Source organism: Bufo bufo, chromosome 3, assembly GCF_905171765.1.
Source record: "Bufo bufo chromosome 3, aBufBuf1.1, whole genome shotgun sequence".
Taxonomy (NCBI): Eukaryota; Metazoa; Chordata; class Amphibia; order Anura; family Bufonidae; genus Bufo; species Bufo bufo.
In genome coordinates, this window is record NC_053391.1 from 472,319,264 (window position 1) to 472,335,030 (window position 15,767).

Consider the following 15,767-nt stretch of genomic DNA (forward strand, 5'->3'; position numbering starts at 1 on the left):
TTCCTTATCACTGGCGTGGAAAATACTGTGCAAACTGAAAGCAGAGTAATCTTTAGATAATATTAGCATTATTATATATGCCAGTCATCTCCAAACAAATACGGTTTCAAAGGGCAAGACGTTTCCCCCCATCTTGGCAGCTGTGAGCGGCCAACACCCAGTATTTCATTGCGGGATATGACTGTTAATTACAAAGCAGCTGATTTAAAGCATGGTATAAATATGAAAGGTTCTCCTAACAGAGTTCCCAGGCTACCGAGTCGTATATTTCTCAAACTGTGGCAGGAGTATGTGTTCATTGGGTTCGGGGGAGACTGACTTTTAATTTTGAGAAATTTTAACAAACTGCATATATTTTGTCTTAAGTAATGTCAGGCGCGGCGTAGTAGGCCAGACAACTCACATCGCAGTCTGGAGGGGATATTATGAAGGAGACGGGTAGTCAAACAAATCTAGCAGCAGAGCAGAATTGGAAAATTCAAGGGAATAGAGGAGCACTGTGAACGTGCATACTGCAAGAATACATTTTATTGAAAGTGACACTAAGTAAGAATGTAAAAAAGAGCCCATTCTTGGCACGCGGCATTGCAGCCAGAGTGGAGGCTCGCAGATTTGGAGATTGAATATGTAATAGCGGTAGAAATTATGATGTCTCACTGAGGTTTCAATGCAGATAACGCAGGCAGTGACGTCAGCAGTCAGTCTAGTTTAGGCTGACGTGGGCAACTGAGCTGGTTTACCTTGCGTCTAGTCGCAATCAAATGTCGTTTAATTTGAATTTTTTTATTTCATTTTTTTTGTTGAAAAGATATTCCTTCTTGGAGATATGATTTATATATAGCCTTTATTCCAGTGACCAAGTTTTCCTCTGTATGCTGGATTGGATTTAACTGTTTGATTGGTGGAGGTCCCATTGGGGTGTAACCTCCCCCACCCATATGAATGGAGTGGTGATCCAGCATGTACACTACTGCTACTCACAATCACTGAGCAAACACTGACTGTGTGAAAGCGGCCTAAAACCTCATTCTCACATCAGTGTTTTGGTCAGTAATTTCCATCAGTGATTGTGAGCCAAAACCAGAAGTGGAGCCTCCACAGACATAAGGTATAAAGGAAAGAGTTGGACCTTTTCTGCATTTAGAGCCGCACCTGGCTTTGGCTCGCAATCACTGATGGAAATGACTGACGTGTGAATGAGGCCCATGTTCACACCTTCTGTCCTGAAGCTAGTAGGAGAACCTGCAGCACAACCAGCCATAGCCATGTCCTGGAAAGACAAAACAGGGCCCAACAGCATTCAGCATTTTATAGTAAAACCGCACAAAAAAGTAGAGGACGGCAGCACTGGAAAATGCACTCTTCTTATTCTTCTAGGCACCACAGCATATAGCATTACAGCATGGCACATACATAGAATATCATTAGCCAATTTCTGTAGAATACCTCCCTGGGAGGTTATTAGTGAATATGCTGTTTCTGAGCTACAGGCACAGTAATGCTTCATTACATTCAGTGCTGACATGGAAGTAAATGAACAGTGCTGTCCTTATAGCCATGGTCCCCCAGTACGTACGGTACGTGGTGTTACTAGTATGCCCACATCACCTACAAATCATACTCTAATATGAAGATCATAGATTCAGGGGTTAAAAGACATCCATAAATGTAAACTAAACAGAAACGTACTGGTTGCCTTTCAGTTTGCTAATTGCGTGTCTCCTATGCATTGTAGATTGACTGTCACAAGCAGTACACGGTAGATGAATATTCCTTTCTTTACTGGCATGATGCAGATCTGACATTAGCATTTTTTTAAAACCAGTTTAGAAAAAAGTGACATCACTCAGAATTTGCATTGGGCATATATTATTTTCCAGTCTTCAGTCATTGTTTATCCATCGCCACGCCTGCACATAGCAAGACAGACCTCACCCTCCATTTGAGTCTGTGGTTTAGAGTCTTGCTGCTGGGCACCTGACTCTACAGGTGTGAATTACCTGCAGATTGAGATGATAGTATCATGCTATAACGCTGTTACAGTAGGGCGACACCATTATGCGGCTTGCAGATGCCAAATGTTCTGCCCCGTCCTGTCAGCCAGTCTTATCTGATGATTTATGGCATGCATAAAGAACCAGTTGTTTAACAGGTGCCAGTAGGACTGCAGGAAGTCTCCCAGTATGTTCTATAAGAGGCACTGGTAGGTGGTGAGGTGCTTTTCCTCACTAGTTAATAAAATTCTGCTGAAGACATCTTGTGGTGTAGTCTTCAAAAAGACGCTTTGTGCCAAAGCACCAGATGCAGCCTAGCAGCTTAACAGGAGCGAATTATATCATTATACAATCTTCTGATCATGATTAGTGGTTCAGTCCACAAAGAGCCACTTATTGTAGATTGTTATAGATATATCTGGTTTCTGGGAAAACTGGGTGGTATGGTGGTAATGCATCATGAGTTCCTTCACCTCTGGTTTGCTGGCGGTCTAGGCAGTCAATTTACAGGTGGTCATTCACATACAAACTATGGCCAAACCTGTTTTTGGCGGGAATGATCGACCATCAAGTGTGTAGGAGGTGTCCTGACTTTGGCCCAGTGATAGAAGTTGGGGGAAGGAGGATCAGCCATGTTGGATTTCAAAGTGCCCAATACTTTGTTCTCAACTAAGATAATCCGCAGTGTCTGGCAACAGTTTATTCTTCTCTTTGAGAAAGCATGGTTTACCCTAGCATGTACACAATGGTCAGAAGGAATAGCTGTAGGCCAGGAGTTATCTAAGGTATATGGCTACCTTAAATGCTGTCATGTTTTCTTCCCAAACAGATATAACTAAGAAAGAGTCACTGTACTTTCACACAAATTAATTTCATTTAATAGAGAAAGGTGTAAGTAGCAAATTTGTAAATCACCTCATTGAAAAATATGCCTGCATTCACCTGGAAAAAAAGCTGTAAAGTTATGGCCACTAGAGGTCTTACATACAGCTAAGTTGCAGGTCACTGCCTATTGTCAAGCAAGAGCTTTCCCTTGTAACACGGACAGATGCCTGAGAGAAAGTGGTGTGTCAGAGCTAGTTGAAATTGTGAGCCTGATAAAACAACACTGCTTCTGAACATCATAAGAGCCTCTTGCCTTTCTATCTGTTCTATGAGCTCCAGAGCTGAAAACAAACATAGTGGGAAGTAAGGGAAAGGATGTCACAGTAGTAAAATGCTGGTAGAAGGGAGACGCCCCCTGCTTCTGAGTGAAATGCATCCACTTGTGCAGCTGACACAAGGAATAATTTGGCTGAAAAAAACATTAGCCTAGCTCAAACATAACTGTTCCTTCACAATTATGATTGTACAAAGAAGCACAGCCGTTATGCAAACTTTTTTGAAAGCTCGGGTATGCTCTAAATGTCTTTATAATAACTTAATACAATAGGGAACGTAAGGATTTGTATAGCTTTTTTGTATTTAGGGGAGGGATGCTTTCCAATGGATTAGGCCTTAGCGATGGCTTTGCATTGTTGAACAGAGGTCAGAGCAGTGAGAACAGCTTCCTACCTATCTTTTACCATGTACATGGTTTTGTAAAGTATAGAGACAATACAATGTAATACTACTGACATAAACACATGTGGATACATTACCTGTACAGACGAATTGAATAGGCTATGGGAAAGAATTGAATGCTAAGAGTAAATTGTGCAGATGTGGGCTGTGAAATCTAATATTATTGTTACATCAATAGCAATTGTGAGACAGAGGTGGGAGATTGATTAAGAATTGAGTAAAACTATACATAACCACACAGGTTCTTTGTTAAGTAGAACATGAGGTCACTGAGGGTAAGAAGTGCCCCCTCTAGCTATGTCAGCATAAATTACTATATAGTAAATAAGAAAGCACTCAATTGTGCTGCCATAGAGAAATGTGCAGGAACACGCCTAGCACATACTTGTTCAACTGGTTCCATCTCTAACACTTTGAGCTCCACAGTAAAATATTTCTTAAAAGTGCCTTCAGTTTTTATATCATAATCACAAAGTTTTATCTATAGAATTCACATTAGGAACACTGTTTCCCAGCTAGATATGTACTAATATTGTGTACGCCTTGTCGCTAGAAACTATAAAGAACTCTATTCATAGCCAGGGAGAAATTGTCTATTAAAAAGACGGATAAAAGCATTTAATTACTAGCTTGGTCTATAAAACATACTGTAGGCATGGCAGATGTAGTATTCAAGTCTGTCTTTTATGTGAAAGACTATTCTATTCAAAGAATTAACATTTATGAGACGTTTGTTGTCTTCAGGATCTCTCTCCACGATGCCCTCATGGCAATGGTAGTCTTAAGGTGGCCTTACACATTAGATGAGCATCGGCTGAAACCATGGAATATGGCTGGACCAGCCGACCTGTGGGGTCTCCTGACAGCAGATGTCAGAGAGAAAGAGGATCAGGTTGTTGGGTTTCAACATGCACAATCCTTTGTTCTCAAGAGATAAGAGATAAGCCGCCACCAGAGGTGTCTATGGTGACTTAAGGCTACTTTCTCGCGTTTGGTGCGGATCCGTTCAGATAATACAACCATCTGCATCCGTTCAGAACGGATCCGTTTGTATTATCTGTAGCATAGCGAAGACGGATCCGTCTTGAACACCATTGAAAGTCAATGGGGACGGATCCATTTTCTATTGTGTCAGTGAAAACGGATCCGTCCCCATTGACTTAAATTGTGTGCCAAGACAGATCCGTTTTCTATTGTGCCAGATTGTGTCAGAGAAAACGGATCCGACCCCATTGACTTACATTGTGTGCCAGGACAGATCCGTTTGGCTCCGCTTCGTCAGGCGGGCAGCGTTTTGGTGTCCGCCTCCAGAGTGGAATGGATACTGAACAGAGGTAAACTGATGCATTCTGAACAGATCCTTTTCCATTCAGAATGCATTAGGGCAAAACTGATCCGTTTTGGACAGCTTGTGAAAGCCCTGAACGGATCTCACAAACGGAAGGCCGAAAACGCCAGTGTGAAAGTAGCCTTACTCCCTTCTCCCCATGGAGAACACACACCTGCTAGGAAAGAAATAATGGGGCAGATTTACTAATCCTGTAGGTGGCGTAGATAGGCTGTTCAGACCTGCACCAGATTTATCACAGAGGCTCAGCCTGGATGATAAATTTGATGCATGGCTAGATGCATTTGCCAGCTATTATACTTTGTACTAAAATTGAGCAACAATTTTGGCACAAAATACTTTCCAGCTAAGACACCCCCTTTTACATTAAGCCCCACCATTCGTAAAGCTAGGCACAGTACATTTCGCTTAAAGTAGGTGTGCCCAAAATGCGGCAAAATGAAAACTATTGCTCCAATTTTTGCCGCATATACTGTAGACACAATTTTTGACACAGTATAAATGCACTCACATTGGTAAATATGGGTCATTATGCACGCACATTTGGAAATGCTTAATAGAACAAAAGGGCCATGCCCATAGTGTGAAAAGCCCTTGATTGGAAAATGATTGCCAGCCTCTTCAGAGGGAGGGATGCCCATCTGAAGTACTGAAGTGTGTAGCCATGTCATGGGTCAAGAGCTGGCCCTTATCCAGACCAGAAAGCATCATTTCTCAAGAGCAACAAGCAAAAGCAACTAATTACAGCGCGCCCTGATTGTTTTGTGCAGTCACAGATAGCGCATTAATCGGGTAGACTTTACAATTAGATTCTCCTTCCTTCTTCTCTTTTAATAACGGGTTTTCTAGCACAAACACCAATTTCACCTTTGGCTCTCTTCTATTACATTATGGGGGAATGCTTGTACAGCTCTTGTACGCTTTACATTCTGTGTACAGCGTATTCTCTGCTTTTTTTCATTTTAGGATAATAGATTTGTAGACTCATTAGATTTTTTTTTTTTTTTTTTTTAAATAGGTAAATCTCCCAGACTCTGTGAGAAGAGGTTTTCTTTCTAATTGCTACCACTCAGCGGTTAAGAGTAACAATTTAATACAATTCACAGTAAATGGTACATCTATAGTTTGGCAGTCTGAATTAGAAATGTAACTACCATACAGATCTGTGACCTTATAGGCACCTATTCATCTAAGGAATTTTTTAACAATTGCACCATTACCATGCTTCACTTAAAAGCACACAGAACCTAAAGCCTTCTCGATATTTGCTGTATAATTAAATAAGGCCTGTTTCCTGTTATCAGCCATCTTAGCCTAGAGACTGGCTAAGTCCTTGCTAGGACTAGTGATATCGGTCATGATCACTTCTTTGGGGCACATTTATTAAGACCAGCGTTTTAGACGCTGTGGTTCCGCCAAAGTTATAACTTCAGCACATCGAGTTCCAGTTCTAAATGTTAGACAACTTCCGAGCTGTCTTACATGTAGACCTTTTTCTACGTCTAAAACAGGGTGGAATGAGAGGGTCCTCCTTGCTCGTCCCTTTCCCTGCCCATGCCACGCCCACAATTTTAGACCTGGCGTGAGCGGGGAGTCTCAGATTGAAGCGCAGCTAACCGTTGCTCCGCATTCTGCACCTGAAATACTTCTAATATAGGCGTATTTCAGCTTAATAAATGACCCCCTTTGTCTTCAATATTTCTATGAACATTTCCATAAGTCCCCTCTAACATGGTCTAATATTTAGCGTAACTCCCTTCCCCCCCGAATGACAGGGCTGCAGCATCATATTACTCCTAACACTAAGATAAGCGTTCTGCTAGCTGCTGTGTGATTGCACATAATAGCTGCGGGGAAATAAGCATTGCTTTTCCTAGGCTTTGATTACCCATAATGTTAACCAACAAAAGCCACAACTATAAAGTTAGAAGATCAAATATGCTGGAGCCTGACATTCAGTTGCTAAGCCAAACATGGTGCCTTTCAGCTGACATAAGAATTGATTTAGCAATTAATAAAACTTACCTGGTGGCCTTCTCGAGCTTCACGATGGAGGGATTCCTGGCTAAAATCTTTGTTCTCAGCGTTTCATATTTTAATGAGCCTGTGGGCTTAGCTGCTTACAAATGAGAAGGGATTTCTAAATGTGGTGTTTAATGTCTCTGCTCCGCAAAGGATGTTGATTAGAAAGCTCTTGTTTCAATTTCCCACAGGCTTTCTGCCGCAAGCAATACATGAAGAGGCTAAGCTACAAGCGTGGATGCTGTACTGTGGCCTACTGTGTCCAAGTATTAGCTCACGCTTCATTGTGACGGCTTCGGCCAGCACACTGTGCAGCGTCAACATTGAGGCTTCCAAAGAAGGACTCAAGTGGAGTCAATGTGAATGCACAAGAGACGTTTTACCGTTTTCTGGGATGTTTTTTGCTTTTGGCTCGTGCACTACTATTAATTGTATTATGCTGACAACATTGGGACGACTTCAGACCGATCAGGTCACACTGACTAGACACAGATGCGTTCCTTGGAGGTTGTAGAGATATATAAAGCGTCAGGATTTTTTTGGATTGCTGCCGTGTACAGTTCTGCTGATAATGGCAATCCATGCGTTAAAGAGATGATTCTACAGCTTTGAAATAGACACATTAATACGGAGAGTCATTCTCAGCCAGGGTAAAAATAGGACTTGGAAGGTGGGAAAGGCTTGCTGCATGACTCTTGCTCTACAAAAAAAAAACATCCATAACAGTTTTAACCTAATCTTTGATGTGTTTGCTTTATTGTTAAGTAATGGGCCAAATTATTTAAATTATTAATGAAAACTATAATAAATTGGCTTTCTTAATGGTGATCTCCATTAACTTATGAATAGGCATGTAACTAAAAGGGAAGTAGAGTTTACAGTCACACCTGTAGCCTGAGGGGTCCCAAAAGGTCCATCTGCTCCAGTACTCCGGGGGTCCTCTTTCAGGTTTTGCATTGGAGCAAAGTAATTACTATAAGTTATTTTTGGGGGTGAAGTGGATAACAACCAGTATTGGCACTATTAGATTTTCTTTTGTGTGGTGGTTGTGGTGGGGGAAGTATGAGGTGAGTAACAACCAGTATTGGCACTATTACATATTTTGTGGGGGGAAATGAGGTCAGTAACAATTTTTTTTTTTTTTTTTTGTGGTGGGTAACAACCAATATTGCCACTATTCGATTTTTGAGGGTTAAGTGGGTAACAATATTATCACTGTTCGATTTTTTTTGGTGTGAAGTGGGTAACAACCAGTATTACCACTATTCAATTTTGGGGAACGGGCGAGATGGTTAGCAACCGATATTGCCACTATTATATTTTTTTGGTGGGGTGAGATGTGTAACAGCCATTATTGCCACTATTAGAGTTTCCAATAGGAGTCAACAGCCAGGTTCCTGAGACAGAAAAGTGGGCGCCTGTTGTAACAAAGCAGCTTTATCATCACTGTTGTATCTAGACTGACTGATTTGCCATTCAGGACTCTGAGAAAGCTGAGATGCATCACTTCAGGAGCTTTTGCACGCTGTTTGTCAATTTAGAAAAAGAAGATGCGTTATGTGTGTATATCTATCTAACATGCTTTTTCTTTATTCTTTTAATAGATTCCTTCCTGGCCAAGGGCTGGTATTGTATCCAAAAATAGGAGATAAACTGGACATTATTTGCCCCAAAGTGGACTCTAAATCTACTGCCCAATACGAGTATTACAAAGTCTACCTAGTGGATAAAGAGCAAGCAGACAGCTGCACTATAAAAGACAGAACACCTTTGCTGAACTGTGCTAAACCAGACCAGGATGTGAAATTTACCATCAAATTTCAAGAGTTCAGCCCAAATCTCTGGGGACTGGAATTCCAGAGGAACAGGGACTACTACATCATATGTACGTATGCTTTTCCGTAGTTTATTTATTTGCCTTGTCAAGTTTTAACTTTCTTAAAAAAAAAATGTTGTGTGCAGTATGAAACATATCTTTTGCTGTGTCTGCTGGTAACCTGATCAAAGACGGGGTAAGAATATATCAGCATAATCCCCTTTCTGGAAATCAAGAGTGGTTTCATATTGAAAATAGATTATCATTTAGGTCCCACGGCAAGCACAGGGAATAAAAGCTACTGGATCTGTTCTGTAAGAGCAGCATATCAGAATTTCCTCCAGGAGCTTGAAGTCGAGTAGAAATGAATAGCGTCTAATGCTATGAAATATACATTATGTCCCTTGCTCTTTAGCTGCATTAAATGGGTTTGCAGGCCGAGAGCTGATCAAAGCCCGCGAAGCAAGAAACACACTTTCATTACCTCAACCCTCAAAGCCCAGTTACTAACCTTTTAGAAAGTACTGCCCAGACTATCATGAAATATAATCATTTTTCGGCTTCCTAACATCTTTTATGACCTGTGAAGTGGGTAAAGAAGTGCCTCGGGAAACATTCGCCTGAAAACCTCCAGCTTGCATGCGGACCTCATTAGTTCAGCTTACATTCAGACGATCATTTATTCTGACATGCACAAACTCAAATATGTAGGGTTCCCTAAATGTTTTGTCCTGTCGCTTTTTTTTTTCCTTCCAATTTCATCTAACCTTAATTAATTGGCCTCTTGCATCAATGCAAACTATCTCATTCTCTAACCAGTTGCATGCTATGAAGTGGAATGCAGTCGGTGTAGATCTCCTATTGTAAGATCAATAGTAGGAGAGAAAAATGTACAAAAAGAGGTTAGAGCATATGAAAAATATTAGGGGTGGTGCCCGTAATATGAGATGTCGGGATGACGGGCGCCAGGGGGTGGATGATCAGAGGACGATATTGGATGAATCAGAGTTTGGAAGGCAGCTAAGTGATTACGTGTAGCAGGGCTTGCACGTAGTAGTAGTATATAGGCCGAACAGTCACCTCAGGATCTAGGGGCTCAAAGGCACAACAGAGACCCAAATGGGCGACAGTAAAAAATACTCACTAGGTAGCGCCGCTCCTTTTTCGTGAATTAGAAATGTAAAAAGAATAAAATTATCAAGGGTGACACTAATATCACTAAAGACGGTGAAATAGTGCGGAGTGTACCCAATAGAATATATGTAATAAATTGAGTGGTAAAAAATATATTAGATAAAAGATATTAGTAAAAATCTATACCGTAAAAATCAGCCAGATGGGAGACAAGGGAAACGGCAAAATTGTTTCTTGGTTAAAAAAACTGATGATTAAAGGAAAGGTGTGGACTTTACTTCACAGGGGAGGCTGTCTGTTGGATAAAGCTCAAGACACCTTCAGACAGAACCTGCCCGGCCGGGTCCGCTTTAAGATGTTGGAATTGATGGCAGCCAGATATCCAGCGTCTGATCGAAATTCTTTTTATTAGGTAGACAGCACGGCACTCAACGCCTTTCAGGGGTCTAAAGACACCCCCTTCTTCAGGGGTAATACAATATAATGTACACAGCAATAAAATATAAAGCAGCATAATATAAAACCATCTGATGGTACCTTTTATATCTAAATAAGGGTGGCATGTGGAGAAAAAGTGCGGAACGCACATCGGACGGAGTGCAGAGGGGAACTGGGGAGGAGCAAGGAGTGCGCTCCTTGCTGAAGCACAACAAACAGGAGGAGGGCTGGGTCAGCATGGGATTACATATTAAACGGGAGGAGGGCTGGGTCAACATATTGCTACTTATGAACTAAAATAGGTAATTAACCATTAATGCACTAATACAGCACCAGTGGGTTAATGAATTTGTGAGGATGATGAAGTGTGTGGATTAAATTAATTTAATGAATGAACTCTTTGTTAGATAGAATAGTTATTGGGGTAAAAAGTTGAAGCATACATGAAAAAAGGGGGGTCAATCTGGATTTTGATGTGTCTATTGGTGAGAGATTATATCTAGGGATTCCATTAGCATCAGATTGATAAAAAATATTCATGTAAAATATTGGTGCGCATTATAAAGACAAATTAATAGGTAAAAGTAGAATCTAATTCATAAATATCAATGCATATTAAGGGGACAGAGCCTTCCATCCACTCCGGGCCCCGTAGCAGTTGCATGGTCTGCCGCTATTGGTGGTACGCCACTGGGTATGAGTGTCTGCACAATATAAACATTATAGTATTATAAAGCAACTGCGGACTGATCAGCAGCCTGGTAGCTAGGTAGGACCTATAAGTGCCTTCTGGTGCCACCCAAACAGCAGGTCATGGCAATCTACTGATTACCTTATGTTCTATGGGCAGCTTTTCTCAGCTAAAAATCGTTTCCACAAAACATTTGACTTGTCATTGGGATATGTTTTGATCGGTGGGGTTCCAGGTGCCAAAACCCCCACCTCCGATCTCTAAAATGAGTAGGCAGAAGCGCTCACTGAGCAATATCTTTACTTGCTAGCTGAAGATGCATTCAATCAAAAGTCTGTCTTTAACTAGAAAGGAAATGCAGGCTTTGGCTGAGTGCTTTTGCCTTATTGTTTTGGTGATCGGTGGAGGTCTTGGCACCTAAACCTTCAATGATCCATTTTTTTTAAAACACAGTTGGAGGTTGTCCATAGTGGAAAACATGGCTGCTTTCCTCCAAAAACAGCACCACACCTGTCCACAGGTCATGTGTTGTATTGCAACTTTACATCAGTGGAGCCTAGCTGCAACCCATGGACAAGTATGACACTGTTTCTAGAAGAAAGCAGCCTTCATGATCCTGGACAACCCCTTTTAAGGGATATCACCACAGTGATACATTGGTGTTGCCAAACCCAATTTGGGCCCCACAGTCTTCAGCTTCATTTTCTGTTATTATGACAGAATCCGCAATGTTTGAGAATCCTGAACATCCATCACCTGTATGATATGGACAATGAAATGCCATTATGAGCATTATGAATGCCTCCTAATCTCCCCTAGACTGCATTGTAGTTTTCAGGCCAGTTCTCATAGTCTCCATTTGCAGCTATAGATCTCCAAAAAATGGCTTAAGTACTGACACAGAATGGTAAGTGCCGCTGCTGCTCCTGGGTGAAAATGATCACTCCGGAGCGAGAAAGCAGCTCTTGTACAGCACACAATTGTACCCATTCTTTTTAAAGTTCCTTAGAAAAATGACATATAATTTGCAGCCATTGATAGCTCAAGTTGAAATTCACTGAGAACATTTGTAATGTTGGTAATCAAGATGTGAAAGGAAAACATGAAATGCTGAAGCTGCTTTGTGCTCGGCTTTCAATTTTGCGGTATGTCACTTTACAGCAGTATGGGCAGCCATTTTGTTGTCTGTTTTTCATATCAAGGGGAGAATAATCATCCCCCCTACTCCATGGATTTGGCATAAAAAATTGGATTTGACTTTTTAAATCCAATTGTGACTAGCATAAATTGCAACTGCCATTTTTACACCAACTTCACCCAATTTCCAAAAAAGGGTGTGTGACCAGGATGGGCTGTAGGTGGCGCACATTTATCATTAAACTGCCATAAATGAAAACTAAAATCTACACCAGCAACAAGATGGAGTAGATTTCAGTCTGACGCATTGATTGCCTGTGCCTCATCCTAGATTTAGTTGCAACTGGCATTGTTACTCCGCCCCCGACCAGTTTCCAAAAAGGAGGCATGGCAAGGGCAGGTTGTGGGCTGGGATATTGTCCCCAGCACTTTTAGGGTCCATTCACACGACCGTATTTCTCGATCCGCATCCGTTCCGCAAAAAAGATGAAGCATGTCCTATTGCGGACAAGAATAGGCCTTTCTATCATAGGGCCGGCCATGTGCAGTCCGCAAAATGCAGAACGCACACGGCCGGTATCTGTCTTTTGCGGGTCCGCAATTTGTGGGCGTATGAGTGCACCCTTATGATGATTGATATGTACGCCAGCTACAAGCTGGAATAGATTTCAGTCTGGCGCATGGACTACCTGCGCCTCCTCATAAATTAAATGCAGTGTAGCACATGTCGGCCTTGATGAATTAAGGCCTTAGTCTTCAGGTCAGTAGTGCCCACACTTTGTTTGAAAGGCCCTTCGCTAGAGATGGAGCCATTTCGTGTTCCTCTGTAATCCACATTCTCAAGTTCTTTGATGTAAAAGCGTAAGGTACTTTTTTTTTATTAGCCCAAGCATGTAGAAAATTGCTCTAGATTGTCTATTGTACGCCGCAGATCTCCACTAAGGAATCAGGTTCACCGAGAGGGCAAAGTCTAACCATGCCATTTATTGGGTTACCACTAGGCTGTTCTCGAGTAAATGGCGTCATGTTCGTCTGGGCGATTATACAATGAGAGCGGAACGTTTTCTACTCTGTAGTGTTATATTCCAAACTGTCAGTTGGCATTAACTCAGTCAGTGGTAAAATCTCACCACCAAGAGATGAACTCTGCCTCAAAATGATGTTTTCCACTTCACTGCCACTTGTAACGCAATTACTGGGTCATTAATATCATTGCATGCAATTAGTGCCAGTAAAGCAAGCGTGTGTATCTCCCCGGTACCGTGACCCTTTGTTGGCCAGGGAATTCAGCTGATCAGCTCAGCCCTCAGCCTCAGACTTGGTGAGAGCCTATATATTTTTTTTTTTCCCCGCAAATAGTTGAGTGGTGTAATTACAGTAATGAAAGTGTTTAGTGATCCACTGAGGCATGAGATGGGTTAAACCACCTCTGCTGAAGTCCTCAATGCGTGGTCACCATATTGTCTGTCACATTATCTCAGTCTCTTCACACCTTTTGTGCCTTCCAGTTGTTGTCCACAGTCCCCTAGTTGTTCCCGCTTTTACAAATTTCTGTTAATTGCTCTTTTTATCTTTTGGCCCATCATTTTAATGCCAGCCCTCCAGTCTCACTTTAGAAAGGCCAAGAACATAAAAGTAAATATAAATTCTAATACGGTTTAGCCTGTATTGCTGAAAAAGCCCTTCGGAGGCAATCAGGTTGAAGTCAGACAGAAAATGAGCTTGTAGTTGGGTAATAAAAATAATATTTCAGCTCTAATTTAGCTGCGGCCTACTTTCAAAGTTGATGTTTTTGATCCATAGCTTGATCGTGTCAATGGGATATAAAAGGACACCTAAATTGAGGATAAACAGTGACATCAGTATGACGATAGCACGCTCCTCCAAGATCTCATTACTGTATACTGTGCGCTTCCATAAAGAAAACGCCCCCCTTGTCTGCTGCCATCATAGTACAAGAGGAGAGATAATTTATTACTGCAAGGACTATTTGATCTTCTTGAGAAAATGTAGGCGGATTGGGCTCTGGCCTGGGAAGGTACTTGTGTCCTTGTCACTCTCTTTCTTTTTCTTTGCTATCGGCAAGGATGGCAGTGAACTGTGCTTTACAAAGACAGCTGTGGCCTGTGAAATCTGTGCTCATTAATTCAAGCCACTCAGGTTTTAAAGTGCTCCTACTAGCTATTGAAAGGCCAATGCATGAGACATCATTATTATGGTGCTCTCAGAAATGTTCATCATGGACAAAGGTGGTGCTGATAGTTCAAATTTTCAGCTATTTTATTTTCCCCATGAATATGTCCTAGACCAGCTCCTATTTAATGGGGGAGGTATGCGATTGCACTAAGGAATATTCATAAGCTCCTGCTCTACATTTACCAGTCTACAGTGCTCCAGATATTCTGCAAAGGTTATGTTCTCTCTTTCTCTCAAACCAGGAAACAAATACTTCCCTGTTCGTTGAAACAAAAATCCAAAGTATCAAATAAATAATAATATAAAAAATGAATTCTAGAGTTCAGTCTAAAAAATGGCTTGGGGTACAGCCACGTGGTCAGGTGTCTACATGCAGAAGCCAAAACCAGAAGTGAATAAAAAAAAAAGAGAAGGTATATTTGTCTCTCTACCCCCCGCTCCTTCCCCAATTTTGGCTTCCAAACCTGCATGCAGAAACCTGACCGTTAGGGGGGTACTATGTCTCCTTGGGGAGAGCGCCTTAATCAGTGTGAGGAGACTTATAGGCCATACATGCTCCTCTGGAATCCTGGGAGGAAACCAAGCCTGACCGTGTGACTGTACCCTTAAAGGGACATTAAAATAAGCACATCTTCGCTAAAGTTGCTGAATTATTCCTTTCAAGTCTATAGAGCTGTAGGGCACATGCTCGACCATCACTTAATTCAAATTTCCACGCTGTGAAGAGAAATGGAGAGCTTGGGACTACTGTTCTAGTGATCATGTGGATCCCAATAATGGGGCCACCAGCCATCAGACAATTATCACCTATCCCTTTAAAATAGATAAAAAGTTGAGTAATCACCTTTGAACTACATTGTAGTATAGTACTTTTCTTCAACTAATAAGAGTCTGATGTGATTACTCTGCAGTCAGCAAGGAATGCTGGGAGATTTTAAAGTCACCGGGATTTTGTGTATAGAGCTGAGGACATGTGTTGCTAGATGGCCGCTAGCACATCCGCAATATCCAGTCCCCATAGCTCTGTGTGCTTTTATTGTGTATAAAAACCGATTTGATACATATGCTAATTAACCTGAGATGAGTCAGAGCTTGAAAATATGACTCTTCTCTGGTCACACAAGATATGACTCTTTTATGTTAATTTGCATATGTATAAAATCGTTTTTTTTTTTTACACAATAAAAGCACACAGAGCTATGGGGACTGGGTATTGCGGATGTGCTAGCGGCCATCTAGCAACCCATGTCCTCAGCTCTATACACAAAATCCCGGTGACAGGTTCCCTTTAAGTCTAAATGAAGCAACATCCAACACCCTGCACCCCTGCCAATCAGTCATTCAGTGATAGCCCCCATGCCATAAGCAAATAGGTCAGTCTATTAATGGACTGAACTTGTCACTGCAGCGCTGCTCCCACTGATCAGA

The 15,767-nt window shown here is 41.6% G+C and overlaps 1 protein-coding gene across 1 annotated transcript in view; it reads left to right on the forward strand.

Annotated features, from left to right (window-relative positions):
* EFNB2 (ephrin B2) overlaps positions 1 to 15,767 on the forward strand; it is a 43,839-nt gene that overhangs the window by 11,788 nt on the left and 16,284 nt on the right. The window contains exon 2 of the mRNA XM_040425241.1: positions 8,532 to 8,812. Within this exon, the coding sequence (XP_040281175.1) occupies positions 8,532 to 8,812 (281 nt within the window). The remainder of the gene's footprint in view (positions 1 to 8,531; positions 8,813 to 15,767) is intronic.